This window comes from Panthera uncia, chromosome B1 (assembly GCF_023721935.1).
Source record: "Panthera uncia isolate 11264 chromosome B1, Puncia_PCG_1.0, whole genome shotgun sequence".
Lineage (NCBI taxonomy): Eukaryota > Metazoa > Chordata > Mammalia > Carnivora > Felidae > Panthera > Panthera uncia.
In genome coordinates, this window is record NC_064811.1 from 100,152,313 (window position 1) to 100,175,122 (window position 22,810).

The window sequence follows — 22,810 nt, forward strand, 5'->3', positions numbered from 1 at the left end:
ACATCAACTCACTCTTGCCCCTGAAGTCAACACACCCTAAACAAACTTTTCCCAAGCCCCTGAATAACATTAGCAATTTGCTTTGCTTAATAAGACTTTGCCTGTTCAGTCTAGTTCTTCCTTACTTAAGTAAGCAATAAGTTTAGCTTTGGTTTTTATTTCAGATTTTGAGTTGTGGCCTCACCAATTCACAGTCTTCATTTGAAATGTTGTGTAATGACACCTCTGTTATGACACGTAGAGCCTTGGAAAGACTTAGATTTGGTTATTGATGGCTCAGGGTTCTAGAATATACTGTGGCAATAATTTGTTGTATAATGGTAGACACATCTCTTTCTCCCACAAACATCTGTTTCTTCATCTGTAAAATAAGGGAGTCAACCAGATGACCTTTAGCTTCTTTTTAGCTTAAATATTGCCTGATTCTACTTCTTGTAAAACCCAGTAAGACTTTTTTCTCTACTATTACATGTTTGTTTAAAAGGCCAATTTCTGATATCTTAACATCAACATGTATCAACAATTGACATCTCAAAGTAGTAGCAAAGCTCACACATTATGAATACTTATGTGTCAAACACTGTTCTGATTAAATACATTATATGTGTTAACTCATTTGATTATAATAAAAACCATAACAAAACTATAATCATTACCACTCTATAGATGAGGAAGTGCATGCACAGATAAGAAACATGCCCCAAAGTACATAAGTAATAACTGGTAAAACCAGGATTTAAGCCATGCTGTCTAGATTCAGAACCAGATCTATTAAAATAACCTAAAGTATAAAAATAGAGAATGGTGCTTAACTATTTATAGCCTACAAAAATGTAGATTTTTATTTTAGAATTTCTTTATTTTGAGCCTTTTTATCTGTTGTTCCCAGCTCTCTTCTTGAAAAATCAATCTAGTTAATGTCCATTATTATCATATATTCATTAGGTTTATTATTTTGTACACTTCAATCTTTAAATATTTGATTAATTTAATAGATTTATTCTTAATTAAGACTGTGTGTATATGTGTGTATAATTACATGGTCTCCAAACCAATTGCAAAAAAGAAAGAACAAAAAAAGGAATGAACTGAAGAAATCGATATTTCTAAATTCCTCTTTCAAAGCCCTCAAGTAATAGTTTAACATGTGAAGCAATTCATTTTGAAATAGCTTTATTTTACTTTCTAGCTGTATGTGCTGCAGGAATGTGAAGCGTAGTTACTTTGCTTTTAATAAATGGCACTGATGGCAAAGGGAGAAAAAAGTCAGCTCTCTGCAATAAAAATTTCGGATTATGCTCAGAGCATAGTACTCTTCTAGGCTGCATCAGTCAAAAGGGATCTTTAAAAGTAGCACTAAAAGTTTAGTAAGATCAGTGTATTTTGGTCCCATTCCTACCCTAGCCACATTTATAAATTTAGCTTTCTGCCTTCACTATTTCAGAGAAATCTTTTGGCAAACTTATTAATGATTTCTTCAAATAACCTATATAATAGGACAATGCTATTCATACAAAAATCACTATTAATCTATAGACAGGGAAATTAAACGTTTGGTTACAATAACTGAAATCTTGTTTCTCTCTTCATAGCTACTCTTAAGTACCTGAATATCATGTATTCTTTTATGTTTCAAATCAAGCTGCTACCCAATACTGTCCTAGACAGTTCTCTGTGGCCTTAGAAATGGCAGCTAAATTCACTATTAACCTAAGCAATCAATGACCACAGGTAAATACACAATATGCATTAAAAAAAAAAAAATAGAAGGATACCTGGGTGGCTCAAACACCCAACTCTTGATCTTGGTTCAGGTCATGATCTCATGGTTCATGAGTTCAAGCCCCGTGAGGGGCTCTGTGCTGTCAGAGCCTGCTTGGAATTCTTTCTCCATCTCTCTCTGCCTCTACCTCACATGTGTTCTTTCTCTGTCTCAAAATAAATAAATAAACTTAAAAAATTTTTAATAGAAATTAATCTATGGGACTTTGTGAAACTTAAATTTAGCATGATGTGCCTGTGCAGAATGTATGTCAGATGATTCCTTTGTCTTAATCAGACATCTTAAAACACAGCAGCAGTTAGTACATAATAAAAGGCCAGGTGCATAACAAAACACCTCCTGGGTTTCTGTGTGAAACTGAATCTGAATAAAGCATACTTAGTTCATTGAATCTAAAATGCCACTGATTATCAAATACATTCCATCTTCAAGTATGTTAAAATACACTTTTTAATGTGTATATTAAAATGATGAAATATGGTATTTAAAAAATCCAGAAAACAATGTAGATCTTTCCAAAGGGCTGGAACAAGTGTCACACTTACAAGATATTTTTATCAGATGGATCACCACAGAGATAATATCTTGATCTATTAGGAAATTATCCCATGGCTTTCTCTAGTTAGAAGAGCTGTACTTTACCTGGGACATGATGATTATCCCTATTTTTTTTAAGGATGTCATAAATGATTTATGACATTTATCTCTTTAAAAAAAAAAGGCAAGAACCAAGAACTGTGCATGTGCCCCAGCCTGCTGACCTCCTCTTTAGCAAATTTCCATGTGCCTTGTGAACTAAACTCACTTATGACCTCCCCTTCCTTTTGACCTACACATCTTTTCATTTATTTTTTTCCTTGTAGCATTTTATGTCTTTGATATGCCTTCTTAAATCTTGTTTTGTTACATGAGATATAAGCAAAGACATACACACTAAGAATATATTTTCCTCATAACGAATTGTAAATTTTATGAAGAAGCCTCCAGGTCAGAATATCAGAAATGAATAGAATAGGCCGGCCTTCGAGCGACAGCGACGCAAGATGGCAGCCACCACGGGCTCGGGAGTAAAAGTCCCTCGCAATTTTCGACTGTTGGAAGAACTGGAAGAAGGCCAGAAAGGAGTAGGAGATGGCACAGTTAGCTGGGGTCTAGAAGATGACGAAGACATGACACTTACAAGATGGACAGGGATGATAATTGGGCCTCCAAGAACAATTTATGAAAACCGAATATACAGCCTTAAAATAGAATGTGGACCTAAATACCCAGAAGCACCCCCCTTTGTAAGATTTGTAACAAAAATTAATATGAATGGAGTTAATAGTTCTAATGGAGTGGTGGACCCAAGAGCCATATCAGTGCTAGCAAAGTGGCAGAATTCATATAGCATCAAAGTCGTCCTGCAAGAGCTCCGGCGCCTAATGATGTCTAAAGAAAACATGAAACTCCCTCAGCCGCCCGAAGGACAGTGTTACAGCAATTAATCAAAAAGAAAAACCACAGGCCCTCCCCCTCCCCCCCCCCATTCGATTTAAGCAGTCTTCATTTTCCACAGTAGTAAATTTTCTAGATACGTCTTGTAGACCTCAAAGTACTGGAAAGGAAGCTCCCATTCAAAGGCAATTTATCTTAAGATACTGTAAACGATACTAATTTTTTTGTCCATTTAAAATATATAAGTTGTGCTATAACAAATCATCCTGTCAAGTGTAACCACTGTCCACATAGTTGAACTTCTGGGATCAAGAAAGTATATTTAAATTGGTTCCCATCGTAACTGGTGGGGCACATCTAACTCAACTGTGAAAAGACACATCACACAATCACCTTGCTGCTGATTACATGGCCTGGGGTCTCTGCCTTCTCCCCTTCTCCTCCCCCTGCCTCCCTCCCTCCCCCCTTCCCTCCCTGCAACAGCCCTCCAGCTTGGGGTGGCTTGCTAGAGTAGGTGTGAAGGTTTCAGGTCACAGCCTGTGGGACTACTGCTGGGTGTGTGGGGGTGCTCCAGCTGCACCCCTGCTTTTTTTAAGTCTTAAATGATGCCCCCCACCACCACACCCCCCCCCGCCCCAAGCCATTGTCCCTTCTTCACTTTCCACCACCACCCTTGGCCGAAGCATAGATTGTAACCCCCTCTGCTCCCCTCTGAAATTGGCCTTTGGTGAGGAATTCAGGGCTCTCCCCATATCTTCTCCCCCACCTTAATCGAGGGGTGCTGCTTTTTCCTTCCTCCTCCTCAACTCCCTTTTTGTACCATCACCACCCAACACTTTCCACAATACTTCCTTGCTTTGGCCAGAAGCCATCAGGTAAGGTTGGAAAGAGTCTCTGACTTCCCTCGTTTAGTTTTGGAACATTTACTCACTCTCCACCAGCCTGGGAATGAATATTGGGTCCTCAGCCCTGCCACCCACTGCTGTCATCGTCAGCTGATGTGGTTTTTTAGCTCAGGTTTTGATAAAGTGAAAAGAACAGTCACCAGGGGTACTCACACCTGCCAGCTCTCAAAGTTCTTGGTGGTTAAACTTGGAGAAAGGCCACAGAAGACACTCGTAAGCACACACGATCCCTCTGAATGAATTTTCTTTTCCTGTAATTGCTTTTGCTTTTAAAAATTGAAGAAGTTTTACACAGGGTTCTCATGTGGTCATCTTGCAATCCATTTGGGTCCAGTTTGGAATGTGGCAACTGGAACAAAAAGAACCTTGAATTTGGTGCATACTTTGGTTTTGGTGCTGCTGTTTCTCACGGTCCTCAGCAGGGATTGAAAAAGAACTCGGTGTGCACAGCAGATCCCCGAAATTGGCGGGCTTGACTTCCTGGCAAATTGCTGCGTTTTTCCACTTTTCTGTTCAGGACCACTAAATGCTGAGATGTGGATGCATACCGAAATAAAAGCGATTCATTGTGTTCTAAAAAAAAAAAAAAAAAAAAAAAAAAAAAAAAAAAAAAAAAAAAAAAAGAAATGAATAGAATAAATACGTAAGCCATTATGAAAATGGAAACAGATGTTCGCTTTCAGTTTTATTCTATTATTTTCTACCTGTTTCCCTCCTTTTTAAGTTTATTCACTTTTGAGAGAGAGAGAGAGACAGACAGAGCTTGAGTGGGGGAGGAGCAGAGGGAGAGGGAGACACAGAATCCGAAGCAGGCTCCAGGCTCTGAGCTATTAGCATGGAGCCCAACGTGGGGCTGGAACTCATGAACCTTGATATCATGACCTGAGCCGAAGTCAAACACTCAACCAACTGAGCCACCCAGGCACCCCTGTTTCCCTCCTTTTCAACAGACAGCCCAACTCACACATTTTGAAAAAAGCAGCAAAAGCCAATTAGAAATTTCTATTTGTTAAGATGTTAACAGATGTTGTAAAATAATTAACTAAATTTCCTTCAGTAATTAGAGAATTATAGCAGTTATATTGCTTAAAATCCTTCCCACAGGAAAAAAAAATCTTAAAACACTGAGATTCTCTGAATGTATTCTTTCTTAGCATGCAATTTCTAAAGCTGTAGAAATTACTTCTATATGAAGAGTCATAAGCCTATCTCTATAATAATTTTTGCATTTTATGTTCATCTGGAAAAAACTGGAGAATAAAATAGTATAACATAAATAACGAATATTGGATATCTATAAGGTATGAATGTTTTACATACATAATTTAATTCCTCACATCATACCTATAAAATTGTTACCATTGTTGCGGTGCTTGGGTGGCTCAGTTGGTTAAGCATCCAACTCTTGATCTTGGCTCAAGTCATGATCTCACAGTTCATGAGTTCAATCCCCACATTGGGATTTGCATTGAAAGTACAGAGCCTGCTTGGGATTCTCTCTCTCCTCCTTTCTCTCTGTCCCTTCCTTGCTCATGCTCTCCCTCTCTGTCTCTCTTGAAGTAAATAAACTTTTAAAAAAATGTTTTTAAACATTTAAACATTTAAAAAAAATTGTTTTCACTTCATATACAAAGAAGCAAGTGTTGGGGGATTAAGCAAAATCACACAGATCAAAGTGAGTGAGTGATTTAACAAAATTTCAAGCCCATAGCTATTTGACCCAACATCTACATTCTTTGTTCTTTAACACATGAATAGCCAGTACAATAATGGTGTTAACTTCCAGGAGGCATCTCTAATTTGCTCTCATTTTCCTAAGAAACATACTTAAACTATTATTTGGCTGGCAGATCTTAGGGGATTTTTTTTGATGACATGGTACCCATAATACTAAGAAAGTTCCTGAGGCAAATTCATTAGATTTTACACCTTCTTAAAATTTCTAATATAAGCATTTAGAGATATAAATTTTACTCCAAGCATCCCATAAATGTTGATGTTGTATTTTTATTATATGATCCATATGCTATAGATTGAATATTTGTGTCTCCACTCCCCTCCCCAGAATCCGTGTTGAAATCCTAATTCCAACATAATAGTATTTGCATGTGGGACCTTCAATAAGTAATTAGGTAATGAGGGTGGGGTCCATATGAATGGGATTATTACCCTTATAAGAAAAGGCCAGAGAGATAGCTAGTTCTTTCCACCATGTAAGTTGACAGTCTTCAACCCAGAAAAGGGCTTTCACCAGAACCCAATCATGCTGGCACCCTGATCTCATACTTTCAGCCTCCAGAACTGTGAGAAATAAATGTCTGTTGTTTATGAGCCACCCGATCTACTTTGGTATAGTAGCCAAACTTACTAAGAAAAGAAAACCTTTCATTATTTGCAGATGATAACATTATCTACACAGTGCTTCTCAAATTGTTCATGGAAGGATCAGCTTTTTTCCCCCAATCTGTCAGACTAATATATTTGTAAAATACGATAGAAATGAATATCTAAAGAAAGAAAATGTAAACATGTACATCATACAAATCAAAAATTTTGTTATTAAGTTCAGTAGATATATAATTACCTTATCAACTTACTATAAAAATTTCTAACCTAATAGTCTCAATTTCTTACCTCATTGCAGACCACTAACAGTTTAGGAACTAGCACTGGTTCATGGAACACACTTAGAGTAATACACATATTTTTTAAAAACTATGTCAAATTTGGGGCACCTGGGTGGCTCAGTCAGTTGAGCGTCCAACTTCAGCTCAGGTCATGATCTTATGGTCTGTGAGCTCAAGCCCCCCATCGGGCTCTGTGCTGACAGCTCAGAGCCTGGAGCCTGCTTCAGATTCTGTGTCTCCTCCTCTTTCTGCCCCTCCCATATTCATGTTCTGTCTCTCTCTGTCTCTCTCTGTCTCTCAATAATAAATAAGCGTTAAGAAAAAAAAAATTTTTTAAAAACCTATCCCAAATTCTTAGAATTATTAAGAGGATTCAGCAAAGCTTATAAAATCAACATATAAAATCAGTCATATTTATATACATCAGTAGCAAAAACATATAAGGTACATACAGATAAGTATAATGAAGTTATCTAGAGAAAAAAATAGACAATATTTATTGAAATAAATTAAAGAAGAACTAAATAAAGCCACATTTATTGATATAAAGAATGCATTTTAATGTTATTATTCACAAATTGACTTATATTTTAAATGCAAATCTCTTCTCTAATTTCTAGTATTGATAATTTGGGTGCTCTCTCTCTCTTTTTCTCTGCCATCTTTCTTCCCTCACTCCCTTCTTCTTTCTCCCTCACTCAGCCAATCAGCCCACCAGGGTTTTCTTAAGTTTGCTAAATTTTTAGAAGTATCATATTTGGGGGCTTTTAAAGTTTTTCTCTGTTGTTTGCTTTCTGTTTCAATGGTTTCTGTATTTATTATTTCTTTTATTTTTACTTACTCTGGGTTTACTTTGTTCTTCTTTCCCTAGCTTCTTAAGGTGTGAAGCTCAAATCATTAGATTTTAGACCTTTTTTAAAATTTCTAATGTAAGCATTTAGAGATATAAATTTTACTCTAAGCGTTGTATTTCTATTATCTGTATTCATAGATTATTCAAAGTATTTTGCAATTTCCTTTGATTTTTCCCTTTGATTCATAGATTATTTAGAAGTATGTTTAATTTCCAAATATTGGGTGGTGTTTTCCTACATATTTTAATGTTACTGATATTTTATCTGATTTCAAAGTGATCAGAAAACATACTTAGTACTTACTCTGTTACCTACAATATAACCATTCTTGCATGATGCACCACGTGCACTTGAAAAGAATGTGTATTTTGCAGTTACTGAAGATAGTGTTTCATAAAAATTATTAAGGTCAAGGTGGCTGGTGGTGTGATTCAGACCCTCTATGTCTTTGCTGATTTGGTGAGTCCAAATGGAAACATTTGGTGAACATTCACATGGAACACAAATGTCCTTCTATACTGGGCTGATTCTGAGAGGTTCATCCACATGATACTCTTACCCAGATCTCTTTGTTGTGAATCCTCAAACCTTATTCTTTCTACCAAAACATAGTCCGCAGCTCCTGAACTGGTGTGGACTTATGCTTTTGCACAGCTCTTCCTCTAGGCATAATAGTAAATCAGAGTTACTCCTTGAAGTTAAGCCCATGAGAGAGGATTTTCTTTTCTCTAATATTTTTCAGAGCTACCCCTAAGTGGGGCTGTAACATTGCAACAGCTCCCTTTTGGATAGAAGATGGAACATCCAAAAACTATTCTCAAATTGTTCTTGCTAAGCCAATTGGCCATATGGAACTCCACAGGAGGCTATAGGCTGAGGATGAGATAAGAATATAGCAGAAGTTGATGCCCTGAGAGTATGAACTACATGATCATGCAACTGACTTGTGTCTGAGTCCTGCTTAGCTTCCACTTGATGCTAGAGCACTGTCAGGCACACCAAATCCAAGGCTTTGTAAATAAAATAATTTCCATTTGGTGATGAGCACTTCAGTTCACATGGTTATTTGAGGGGCCATGATCAGAGGGTGTGCTTTGTAGAAAACCAGAAGCAGTTTCTCAAGACGAAAATTATTCTTTGACTAATATGGCATATATTTACTCCAAAACCCTAGGGACTCTCACTGTGAGTTTTCTTTTAGGCCATTCCCAGACTCAAGAAAGCATTGTGACCTGCCACAAGCATCTGAAGATGTAGGACCCACTACGTCATCAAGATCAATCTACAGAGCATTTTCCACAGCAACACAGAACACCTGAAGAGGCTTCCCTCATTCTAAGTGCCATTCAAAACTGGAATCTTCATCTATATCATTGCTAGTTCATCCATACGCCCAAATATGGCAGGCATTCCTTAGAATATCCAAAGAGAACCAAAAGGGTTTGGACTCCTTTCTTAATGGTAGAGGACTCAAGATGCAGCAAATTCTCTTTCATTTTGGAGAAGATGTCACAGCTTGTTGTAGACTATTGGATTCCAAAACACTTCCTGATGTGGAAGGCAGCTAAATTTTCATGAATCTATTCCCACTCTGACAAGTGTTTTACTGAGGTATAGAATATCCTTTCTACTTCCCAATTGCCATATCCAATCAGCACCATTTCATCAAGACAGTGGATGCACATTATGTTCTTTGGGATACTGAGATAAGGCTCTTGCAAACCAAATAATACCTGAGAATTAAGAGTTTACTTAGCCCTGGGGAAGATTGTGAAGTCCTTGCCAAGAAAAATCAAAACTCCACCAGTGATTCTCCAGTTATTAGAATAGAGAAGAAAGAGAAAAAAAGGCCTTTAAGTGTCAGGAACCATGTTGACTTGTTCCGGTAAAAGATCTCAACTGACACAATAGATTATTTCATTTTAGTCACCACATAAGTTTATAATAAGCCACTTAAATTTCCCCAGGATCCAAGAGTATTCTCCACAAGTCAAAAGGCAAACTAAATGTAGATATTACAGAAATAACCACTTCCATAGCATTTTTTTTAATGGTGGCACTAATTTTCTATGAACCTCCCTGTGTTGGAGAATTGTTTTGATTTACTATTTTTGTAGGTAAGATAATTTCAGAGGCCTTCACTGGACTCTTGCTACCAAAATAACCCTTACTCCATGGGTCAGGAGCAAATAGGAATAATTCAGTGATTGCTATATCTGTTTAATCCAGCCATACATCCTGGAAAATGGGAAATTATGATAGCATAACAAACCCATTCAGTCCTTTATGAAAAATAACCAATTTGGGGCTCCTGGGCAGCTCAGCCAGTTAAGCATCCAAGTCTTTTTTTTTTTTTTTAATTTATTTATTTTTGAGACAGAGAGCGACAGAGCATGAACGGGGAGGGTCAGAGAGAGAGAGAGACACAGAATCGGAAGCAGGCTCCAGGTTCTGAGCCATCAGCCCAGAGCCCGACGCGGGGCTCAAACCCACGGACCACGAGATCGTGACCTGAGCTGAAGTCGGACGCTTAACCGACTGAGCCACCCAGGCGCCCCTTGCATCCAACTCTTAATTTCAGCTCAGATCATGATCTCTCGGCTCATGAGATGGAGACCTGTGTGGGACTCTGTGCTAACAGCATGAAATCTGCTTGGGATTCTCTCTCTCTCTCTCTCTCTCTCTCTCTCTCTCTCTCTCAAAATAAATAAGTAAACAAACAGACAGACAAACTTAAAAAAATAACCATACAAAATATGTTTTAATCATCTGACCCACACAGGTGCCCATCACTGATGGACCACAGTGGTATTCCAGGTCCTCAATAAGCCCCCAGAAGTTGTAGCTATTTTTCTTTCTTTAGGGTTGCAATAATTGATAGTTATATCAATTAGTTGCCTTAGATCTCTTTGGGGAAAGCTAGAAGAAAGATTTACATTATGTGCTGGAGGTATATCACAGGACCTTTTTATCCCACTTCCCCTTTATTCAAGGGTTACTGGGTATGTGAATCACTGTGAGGGGCCATGACTTTTATATCCTGATGACTCAAGCAGACTTCTGTTTACCAAAGCAGGTCTAGTGCTTCTAGAATACAATATCCTGTACCTTCCAGGATTTGGCCTGCATCCAGTAGTTTAAAAAACTTATAACTATTTTTGAGTGTAAGCCTTATACTCAGGAGGTACACTCTGTGCTTGCCCCCTGAGGCATGCTAGACTGGGACTGCAGTTACAGGTAAATGACAGGTGGCATGGGAAAGCTATGGTGTGGAACTGCATCTCACTGTGAGGAAGTCAGCCCAGCTGAGATCTTTAAAGTTCTTCAGGAAATAGAACAACTTATCAGACAGGGAGGGTGATCTACCCATGCTCATAAGGCAGGCTCTGTCCAGCTGGAAAGTTTGGGACCCTCAGGTACAACTGAATTTTCAAATGTCCATCTTCCAATTCTTAGGCTCTCACTTTTTCCCAAATTATGTCATAAATTTCACATAAGAGAACTGGCAAATTGCTGAATTAATGTGCAGGTTGAATTCATACACTGCAAGATTAGATTCTGCAGCTGACTTATGGATATGTCGGCTCTGGAGCTAAAGGAATGAGATTCTTTCAGTGCAACAGTGGAGTCTCACTAGCCCTAGAGATCATGCTTTGAATTTAAAACCTTAGCCTTATCATTTTTTTCAAGTTCTCTAGGAGAGTTATAAATACACAGCCCACCTATAGTCTTTGTATGCCTCATTCTTGTCGTAGTGGTTCATCTCAGAAAATATTATTATGATAAAGCTAGTTTTTTTTTCAATACATACTTCATATTAGGTGTTCAAGTACATGTTACAGTATACTGTAATTTCTGGTGTCCCATTTTCTAGTTTCAATGATATATTTAAGGCCTTAAAACACAACCAAATCAGAAAACTAGTTTTATATTCACATATCCTTGAGAGTTTGTGGCCTGTACTTTTCTTGGTATAGATTATTACATCATCAGTGTTCCAATAGAAAGAGCTAAGTTCACACAGAAATTGCTTACTGGTTAATAAGTGGCTTATATAATCATTGAGCTAGGAGAAGAAACAGACTGTAGGCTCAGTTTCCAGGAATGGAAAGTCATAACATGCAACTAAACTGACCCAGCAGGAAATCACTTCTCAAGCACCTCAGGAGGCTTCACCATGCTACTTTTGTACCACAAGGAAATCATGTGCTAGATTAGAAAGCTACCACTTCTACAACTCTGCAGCCTCTGTGGAGAGCCACTGATGAAACAGATCTCTCCACCAACTTCATTTCTTAATTGAAGTCTCCTGTGAGTAACTGATACCCATCCCAGAACTCGAACTGCAAGGAAATCTAGGAAATATAATTGTTTGCTTTCCAGGCTCTGCCAAACAAAAAGGCACCTTAAAACGTAGATGAATAAAAGTTAAGCAAAATTGGCATGCCTGGGTGGCTTAGTCAGTTGAGATTTTGACTCTTGATTTTTACTCAGGTCATGATCCCAGGGTCGTGGGATCAAGCCCTGAATCAGGCTCTGTGCTGAGTGTGGAGCCTGCTTAAGATTCTCTCCCCATGCGCCTTTCACCCACTCACATGCTCTCTGTCTCTAAAAAAAAGAAAAAAAAGTTAAGCAAAATTATTCATAGTATCTGCCCATATACTTTTAGGGGGGAAATGGGCTAGGATATATGTTCAAAAATGTTCATAAAATTGGTTGTAATATCAAAAACATGGGAACAAATAGGAAATAGGTATCTGTCCAATTATGTTTGTAGACAGGAAAAATAAACTCTCATATAGTAGTAAGTGAATGAATTATATAGCTACATGCAAATATGGATGATTCTCAGAACATAATATTGAGAGCAAAACAAGTCAAAACTAAAATACACAATGTAATAAAATTTTCATAAACTTAAAAGCAAACAAATTATATTGCTTAAGGATACATAGATATGCAATATAACTATACTTGAAAAAGCAAATAAATGATAACCATCAAATTCATGAGGGACAAAAGAGACTGAAATTGGGAAGAACACATTTAGCTTCAGTGGAACTGGTGATATTCTAATTGTTACATGGCTGTGGGTTACTGGTGTTCTTTTTATTATGCTTCAAACATGTTACTTTCCATATTTATGTATCATATAGATACATGTTAAAAATTTTAAAGCTTATGCAATCTTGGGTTACATTAAAACAAGCATGAGTTTCACATAAAAGAAAATAAAATAGTAGCTTTTCTACTTTAGTGGTCAGCATATGAGCTATAATCACTTCAGATGATAAAGTTTAAGTAGGATATTGGCAAGCTATAGGGTCTTTATAACAGTGTTACCCAACCTTGACTGCACATTGGAATCATGTGGGAGCTTTAAAAACAATTTTGATGACAGCTTCCCTCCACTGGAGATAATAATTTACTGGGTCTGGGTTAGAGCCTGGGTCCCAAATTTCATAAAGCTGTCCAGGTTATGACATTTGTACGCAGAACTGCAAACTGTCACTTTAGAGGAATATAATCGGGATTTGGTGGGTCCATCAAAGAGGCATAAAATGAGTATTGATCCCTAGAGAAGACAATGGCTGGACTGGGGGACAACGATGGCAGGGCTGTTGTGTGAAAGGAGGAGTGGACTTATTCTACTTCAGACAGTCTGTAGTACCAGCCTTCCATATCTCATGTTTTTCTCAAAACACAAGCCTTCTGTCTAAGAGATTTGAAGGTTCCTGAAGGTCATCTTTTCATGGTTCTGAGGTCTTAAAGAAGCCAGATATGTTCAATATAGTGAGTTACACATTGCTAGAATTTTACATAGGGATACAAGAAACTAGGATTCCCTTTGTGGTGAAGGTACCTGTTATCAACCAGGAGAGCAGACACATGGAGGAAAACTGTCACAAAAGCAGAGAAAGTAGGGACCCAGCCCAGGGTGAATTTTCTCAAACAATGAGGACACTTTACCAACCTAAACTAAAGGCCTGGAATCTGTGTGTGTTTATGAGTTAGGCAAAGTTTAGGAGAAATGACAGTGTACCTTTGGAGAACCGGTAAACCTATGTTATTGTGTTCCTATAAATACCCTTAATAAAAAAAATTTTTTTTTATCTTAACACCAAAATAACCTGATATGGTAAGGATATGGATCAGTGATTCTCTCATTCCCTTGGATACCCACCCTGCACATACTTATATGCACATAGATCATGTATAGCAGGTTAATTCATTCAGAAAATAATATTAATGCAGTCTAGTCCAGGTCCTGACTTCCATTCCCATATTAGTGTATTAGCCCCATTTAGTCCCACAGAATTCACCTCAAATCTAGCCAATGTGAGCCTCAGACAATAATAAGTAAAAGAAACTAATCCAGCAGACACCTTGATTTTGGACTTCTAGCCTCCAGAACTATGAGAGAATAAATTTCTGTTGTTTCAAGCCAGCAGTGCTTTGTTACAGCAGACCTAGAAAACTAATAGGTATCCAATCTTAGAGTTCTTTACACTAGGTCACTGTTCTTTACTTGACACTTATTTCTGCCACTAAACAGCAAAGTCCTGCACAGGAAAGCTTTTCCCTTTTTGTTCCATACCTTACTTTCAGTTTCCAACTTTCCAGTTCACCAACCACAGTTCCTGGCAACTGGTAGGTACCAAAAACCACAGAATAAAAGAAAAAAGGGGGAATATCAGAAGGAGGCTGAGAGAAGGCAGTGGCAGCATCATCACCATCATCATCGTCATCATGGTAGATGCATTGAAGGAAATGACATAACTTACCATTCCTTCAAATGCTTCCTGATGTCTTCATAAAATGTTTTTCTCTAGGAAATGTTACAATCTTAAGCCTTCTACTTAGGGATGACAAGTATGGTGTATTTATATTGATGATAAAAACTAATAGCAGTGTTTGGGATCCAGCCTACAGATACGATTTTTTCAGCCTTCAGGGTATCTGGCCACCAAATGTTTTTTGTTTTTTTTTTTCTCAAGTTTTTTTCAGTGTCTAAGCTTTAAAATAATACATAAAATCCAAAGTTGCGGTTTCTTTAGTAAAAGATCACTGGCAAACAATGGCCTCTCATTCCCATGTGCCCACAGCTTCCAGCCTCTAAGTGGTTGTGTCCCCTTAGGTGACACACACCCTCTCCTATTCACCACAGGTCCCAGCACATTGCTACCTCTTTTCCTAGATCATTGTGCCTGGGGTCTACAGCCTACAAACTGCCATAGGAATGAAGATGGTAAATGTGTCCTAAATGCTTTTTGAAGCAGTTTTTATTGCAAAATATTATTCATATTTCCAAACAATAACTATAAAGAAAACACAAGCATGAATGTTTACTTAAGATAAGTAAATTCCTGAAGTTAGTTTGGGGGGTAGGGAAGATGGCGGCTTAGGAGGACGCTGGGCTCACCGCGCATCCTGCTGATCACTTAGATACCACCTACACCTGCCTAACTAACCCAGAAAACCGCTAGAAGACTACCAGAATGGAGTCTCCAGAGACAAGCGCAGACAAGAGGCCCACGGAAGAGGGTAGGAAGGGTGGAGAGGAGGTGCGCACTGCACGGACTGGCGGGAGGGAGCCGGGGGGAGTGGCAGCCTGCCGGCCAAGCAGAGCCCCCGAGTCTGGCTGGCAAAAGCGGAGGGGCCAGACGGAGTGTGTTCCGACAGCAAACGGGACCTGACATATGGAAGGTTATAAGCTAACAGCTCTGCTCTGAAAGCGGGAAGGCTGGAGGACAAAGAGAGAGAGAGAGTTGCTGAGCCCCAGGACCACAGAGCTCAGTTTGGTGGGGAACAAAAGCGCTCGCCAGCGCCATCTCGCCCATCCCCCAGCCAAAATCCCAAAGGGAACCAGTCCCTGCCAGGGAACTTGCTTGCTCCGCACAAACACCCAACACTGTGCTTCTGCGGAGCCACCCTTCCGGCAGCAGGTCTGACTCCCTCCCGCTGCCACAGGGCCCCTCCTGAAGTGGATCACCTAAGGAGAAGTGAGCTAAGCCTGCCCCTCCTGCCCCCGTGCACCTTGCCTACCCACCCCAGCTAATAGGCCAGATCCCCAGCACCACAAGCCTGGCAGTGTGCAAGTAGCCCAGACGGGCCATGCCACCCCACAGTGAATCCCGCCCCTAGGAGAGGGGAAGAGAAGGCACAAACCTGTGTGACTGTGGCCCCAGCGGTGGGCTGGGGGCAGACATCAGTTCTGACTGCGGCCCCACCCACCAACTCCAGTTATACACCACAGCACAGGGGAAGTGCCCTGCAGGTCCCCCGCACCACTCCAGGGACTATCCAAAATGACCAAACGGAAGAATTCCCCTCAGAAGAATCTCCAGAAAATAACAACAGCTAATGAACTGATCAAAAAGGATTTAAATAATATAACAGAAAGTGAATTTAGAATAATAGTCATAAAATTAATCGCTGGGCTTGAAAACAGTATAGAGGACAGCAGAGAATCTCTTGCTACAGAGATCAAGGGACTAAGGAACAGTCACGAGGAGCTGAAAAACGCTTTAAACGAAATGCAAAATAAAATGGAAACAACGACGGCTCGGCTTGAAGAGGCAGAGGAGAGAATAGGTGAACTAGAAGATAAAGTTATGGAAAAAGAGGAAGCTGAGAAAAAGAGAGATAAAAAAAAATCCAGGAGTATGAGGGGAAAATTAGAGAACTAAGTGATATACTAAAAAGAAATAATATACGCATAATTGGTATCCCAGAGGAGGAAGAGAGAGGGAAAGGTGCTGAAGGGGTACTTGAAGAAATCATAGCTGAGAACTTCCCTGAACTGGGGAAGGAAAAAGACATTGAAATCCAAGAGGCACAGAGAACTCCCTTCAGACGTAACTTGAATCGATCTTCTGCACGACATATCATAATGAAACTGTCAAAATACAAGGATAAAGAGAAAATTCTGAAAGCAGCAAGGGATAAACGTGCCCTCACATATAAAGGGAGACCTATAAAACTCGTGACTGATCTCTCCTTTGAAACTAGGCAGGCCAGAAAGGACTGGCACGATATCTTCAATGTGCTAAACAGAAAAAATATGCAGCCGAGAATCCTTTATCCAGCAAGTCTGTCATTTAGAATAGAAGGAGAGATAAAGGTCTTCCCAAACAAACAAAAACTGAAGGAATTTGTCACCACTAAACCAGCCCTACAAGAGATCATAAGGGGGATCCTGTGAGACAAAGTACCAGAGACATCGTTACGAGCATAAAACATACAGACATCACAATGACTCTAAACCCGTATCTTTCTATAATAACACTGAATGTAAATGGATTAAATGTGCCAACCAAAAGACATAGGGTATCAGAATGGATAAAAAAACAAGACCCATCTATTTGCTGTCTACAAGAGACTCATTTTAGACCTGAGGACACCTTTAGATTGAGAGTGAGGGGATGGAGAACTATTTATCATGCTACTGGAAGCCAAAAGAAAGCTGGAGTAGCCATACTTATATCAGACAAACTAGACTTTAAATTAAAGGCTATAACAAGAGATGAAGAAGGGCATTATATAATAATCACAGGGTCTATCCATCAGGAAGAGCTAACAATTATAAATGTCTATGCGCCGAATACCGGAGCCCCCAAATATATAAAACAATTACTCACAAACATAAGCAACCTTATTGATAAGAATGTGGTAATTGCAGGGGACTTTAACACTCCACTTACAGAAATGGATAGATCATCTAGACACATGGTCAATAAAGAAACAAGGGCCCGAATTGACACTTTGGATCAGATGGACTTGACAGATATATTTAGAACTCTGCATCCCAAAGCAACAGAATATACTTTCTTCTCGAGTGCACATGGAACCTTCTCCAAGATAGATCATATACTGGGTCACAAAACAGCCCTGCATAAGTATACAAAAATTGAAATTATACCATGCATACTTTCAGACCACAATGCTATGAAGCTTGAAATCAACCACAGGAAAAAGTCTGGAAAACCTCCAAAAGCATGGAGGTTAAAGAACACCCTACTAAAGAATGAGGGGTCAACCAGGCAATTAGAGAAGAAATTAAAAAATATATGGAAACAAACGAAAATGAAAATACAACAATCCAAATGCTTTGGGACGCAGCGAAGGCAGTCCTGAGAGGAAAATACATTGCAATCCAGGCCTATCTCAAGAAACAAGAAAAATCCCAAATACAAAATCTAACAGCACACCTAAAGGAAATAGAAGCAGAACAGCAAAGGCAGCCTAAACCCAGCAGAAGAAGAGAAATAATAAAGATCAGAGCAGAAATAAACAATAGAGAATCTAAAAAAAACTGTAGAGCCGATCAGTGAAACCAAGAGTTGGTTTTTTGAAAAAATAAACAAAATTGACAAACCTGTAGCCAGGCTTCTCAAAAAGAAAAGGGAGATGACCCAAATAGATAAAATCATGAATGAAAATGGAATTATTACAACCAATCCCTCAGAGATACAAACAATTATCAGGTAATACTATGAAAAATTGTATGCCAACAAATTGGACAACCTGGAAGAAATGGACAAATTCCTAAACACCCACACTCTTCCAAAACTCAATCAGGAGGAAATAGAAAGCTTGAACAGACCCATAACCAGCGAAGAAATTGAATCGGCTATCAAAAATCTCCCAACAAATAAGAGTCCAGGACATGATGGCTTCCCAGGGGAGTTCTACCAGACGTTTAAAGCAGAGATAATACCTATCCTTCTCAAGCTATTCCAAGAAATAGAAAGGGAAGGAAAACTTCCAGACTCATTCTATGAAGCCAGTATTACTTTGATTCCTAAACCAGACTGAGACCCAATAAAAAAAGAGAACTACAGGCCAATATCCGTGATGAATATGGATGCAAAACGTCTCAATAAGATACTAGCAAATCGAATTCAACAGCATATAAAAAGAATTATTCACCATGATCAAGTGGGATTCATTCCTGGGATGCAGGGCTGGTTCAACATTCGCAAATCAATCGTGATACATCACATTGACAAAAAAAAAGAGAAGAACCATATGATCCTGTCAATCGATGCAGAAAAGGCCTTTGACAAAATCCAGCACCCTTTCTTAATAAAAACCCTTGAGAAAGTCGGGATAGAAGGAACATACTTAAACATCATAAAAGCCATTTATGAAAAGCCCACAGCTAACATCATCCTCAATGGGGAAAAACTGAGAGCTTTATCCCTGAGATCAGGAACACGACAGGGATGCCCACTCTCACCACTGTTGTTTAACATAGTGTTGGAAGTTCTAGCATCAGCAATCAGACAACAAAAGGAAATCAAAGGCATCAAAATTGGCAAAGATGAAGTCAAGCTTTCGCTTTTTGCAGATGACATGATATTATACATGGAAAATCCGATAGACTCCACCAAAAGTCTGCTAGAACTGATACATGAATTCAGCAAAGTTGCAGGATACAAAATCAATGTGCAGAAATCAGTTGCATTCTTATACACTAACAATGAAGCGACAGAAAGACAAATAAAGAAACTGATCCCATTCACAATTGCACCAAGAAGCATAAAATACCTAGGAATAAATCTAACCAAAGATGTAAAAGATCTGTATGCTGAAAACTATAGAAAGCTTATGAGGGTAATTGAAGAAGATATAAAGAAATGGAAGAAACATTCCCTGCTCATGGATTGGAAGAATAAATATTGTCAAAATGTCAATACTACCCAAAGCTATCTACACATTCAATGCAATCCCAATCAAAATTGCACCAGCATTCTTCTCGAAACTAGGGCAAGCAATTCTAAAATTCATATGGAACCACAAAAGGCCCCGAATAGCCAAAGTAATTTTGAAGAAGACCAAAGCGGGAGGCATCACAATCCCAGACTTTAGCCTCTACTACAAAGCTGTCATCAAGACAGCATGGTATTGGCACAAAAACAGACACATAGACCAATGGAATAGAATAGAAACCCCAGAACTAGACCCACAAACGTATGGCCAACTAATCTTTGACAAAGCAGGGAAGAACATCCACTGGAAAAAAGACAGTCTCTTTAACAAATGGTGCTGGGAGAACTGGACAGCAACATGCAGAAGGTTGAAACTAGACCACTTTCTCACACCATTCACAAAAATAAACTCAAAATGGATAAAGGACCTGAATGTGAGATAGGAAACCATCAAAACCTTAGAGGAGAAAGCAGGAAAAGACCTCTCTGACCTCAGCCGTAGCAATCTCTTACTCGACACATCCCCAAAGGCAAGGGAATTAAAAGGAAAAATGAATTACTGGGACCTTATGAAGATAAAAAGCTTCTGCACAGCAAAGGAAACAACCAACAAAATTAAAAGGCAACCAACGGAATGGGAAAAGATATTTGCAAATGACATCTCGGACAAAGGGCTAGTATCCAAAATCTATAAAGAGCTCACCAAACTCCACACCCGAAAAACAAATAACCCAGTGAAGAAATGGGCAGAAAACATGAATAGACACTTCTCTAAAGAAGACATCCGGATGGCCAACAGGCACATGAAAAGATGCTCAACGTCACTCCTTATCAGGGAAATACAAATCAAAACCACACTCAGATATCACCTCACGCCAGTCAGAGTCGCCAAAATGAACAAATCAGGAGACTATAGATGCTGGCGAGGATGTGGAGAAACGGGAACCCTCTTGCACCATTGGTGGGAATGCAAACTGGTGCAGCCACTCTGGTAAGCAGTGTGGAGGTTCCTCAGAAAATTAAAAATAGACCTACCCTATGACCCAGCAATAGCACTGCTAGGAATTTACCCAAGGGATACAGGAGTACTGATGCATAGGGGCACTTGTACCCCAATGTTTATAGCAGCACTCTCAACAATAGCCAAATTATGGAAAGAGCCTAAATGTCCATCAACTGGTGAATGGTAACGAAATTGTGGTTTATATACACAATGGAGTACTACGTGGCAATGAGAAAGACCGAAATATGGCCCTTTGTAGCAATGTGGATGGAACTGGAGAGTGTTATGCTAAGTGAAATAAGCCATACAGAGAAAGACAGATACCATATGTTTTCACTCTTATGTGTATCCTGAGCAACTTAACAGAAACCCATGGGGGAGGGGAAGGCAAAAAAAAAAAAAGAGGTTAGAGTGGGAGAGAGCCAAAGCATAAGAGACTGTTAAAACCTGAGAACAAACTGAGGGTTGATGGGGGGTGGGAGGGAGGGGAGGGTGGGTGATGGGTATTGAGGAGGGCACCTTTTGGGATGAGCACTGGGTGTTGTATGCAAACCAATATGACAATAAATTTCATATATTGAAAAATAAAGTCTGAATAATACTAGTAAACATCAATAAAATACATAAAATTTGCTACAAAAAAAAAAGATAAGTAAATTCCTAGTGTTGTCCAGGAGATTCAGACTTTGGGATTCTCATTTCATTGATGAAACTGTCATATTGCCAGAGGGTGTGACATTTAGTCTTCTTCTCTCACTCTTCACAACAATCCAACACTGAGGCAAATGAAAGGGCACAGATAGTACATTTGCTATTTGCATAACATAAATGGCCTCAAACTCAGGTTGACAGTAAATGCTCTCATGGTATTTATTTTAACATTTTGAAAATAAGTTCAAGAAGAAAAGTGGGTAACTCTAAAATGCCCTTTACATCACAGCATTAGCTCACAGGTACCACAGAAAAAGCTTGTTACGATTTACATGCACTTTTCTTAATTCTGCCTTCTCTTCATGATTTCATTTTCCCCTGGAGAAACCAGAAGCACTGAACTAAAGTCTCAGGCCAAAAATTAAAGGCAAGAGAAATCTTTAGATAAAAAAAAAAAGTTAACACTCTAGTTTTAGTTCCTGAAAGGTATGTTTCTGGAATTGAACAGCATTGGCTTTTGCCAATTTAAGATTTTTTTTCTACTTTGAGATGGCTGTCTGCAAATGTGCACCATCAATAAATAGGGTTTCTTCTTTACTTATAAATTGTTAAATGTTTATTTTTTTTTTAATTTTATCATGTATTTATTTTTGAGAGAGGGAGAGACAGAGTGTGAACAGGGGAGGTGCAGAGAGAGAGGGAGACACAGAATCCAACACAGGTTCCAGGCTCTGAGCTGTCAGCACAGAGTCCCACGCAGGGCTCAAACTCACGGACTGCGAGATCATGACCCAAGCCCAAGTTGGAAGCTCAACGGACTGAACCATGCAGGTGCCCCTAATGTTTATTTATTTTTTTAAGGAGAGATAGAGCAGGGAGGGGCAGAAAGAGAGGGAGACAAAGGATCCAAAGCGAGCGCTACACTGACAACAGAGTCTAATGGGGGCTCGAACTCCTGAACTCCAAGATCACAACTTGAGCTGAAGTCTGACACTTAACAGACTGAGTCACCCAGGAGCCCCACACTTACACATTTTTAAATGAATTTTTGTGGAAGAAAAGATCCCCTTAAAAATCATCCTATGACTAACCTACTCCTGAGGGAATAACTTGGGAAATCAGGATCTCAAAATCCCTTCATAACAGATGTGGCTACTAAAGAAAGTGTTATCTGAATTCATTGGAAATGCTTTTCACTGGGATGTTAGCCCAGGAATCTCATTTTATTTGTAGTGAATATTAATATAACTTTGTAGGCATCTTTGAGATTTCCATTTCTTCAGAGAAAAATAGAATAAGGCAAAAGGCAAATCGCAAGAAGGGGCAAATATAGATTTTCAAAATTTGCCTCTCAAATGTTTTGACAAGGGATCATTTATATGTGCCTTTTTTTTTACCTAAGTCCTTCCTAAGTTACCCATTTCTAGTCCTTTCTAAGTATTACTTTCAGTGGTGTGCTGATGAATTAAATGAAGGTTGGGGGTGTGGCTGCTTTATAAGAACTTTAGAGACCACAGTCTCTCTGTTTACTAAGTTCCCCAAACCAAAATACTTAATAAAGTTCAAATCTATAATTCCATTACAGGTACATACAGAAAAAAGAAACAAAAAATAAAGGAAATATCAACCCAAATTATTTAAAAGCTTCTTGTGGCAAAGGATAATTGAATTTCAAGACATGGAACAGTTAACATGAAAAGAAAGCTATTAATGCATGTGTACAGAGCCTGATAGGTGTACTCAGAAAATAGGCCATGAGCAGTTATATACAGAAACATCTGCTTCTGATTCTCTTTAGTATTTTTCACTACCTACATGACAATTCTAATCAGACAG

General features: G+C 38.9%; 1 protein-coding gene across 1 annotated transcript; it reads left to right on the top strand.

Annotated features, from left to right (window-relative positions):
* The first annotated feature begins 2,797 nt into the window (after window positions 1-2,797).
* On the top strand, window positions 2,798-4,765 carry LOC125923079 (ubiquitin-conjugating enzyme E2 variant 1). Its single transcript, XM_049631117.1, has one exon. It carries the CDS (start codon window positions 2,827-2,829, stop codon window positions 3,268-3,270), a length of 444 nt encoding a protein of 147 aa, XP_049487074.1. The 5' UTR covers window positions 2,798-2,826; the 3' UTR covers window positions 3,271-4,765.
* The last annotated feature ends 18,045 nt before the right edge of the window (window positions 4,766-22,810 follow it).

Bases quoted from the DNA above. Each gene is read 5' to 3' on its own strand.
- LOC125923079 (XM_049631117.1), top strand. From the start codon at position 2,827: ATGGCAGCCACCACGGGCTCGGGAGTAAAAGTCCCTCGCAATTTTCGA.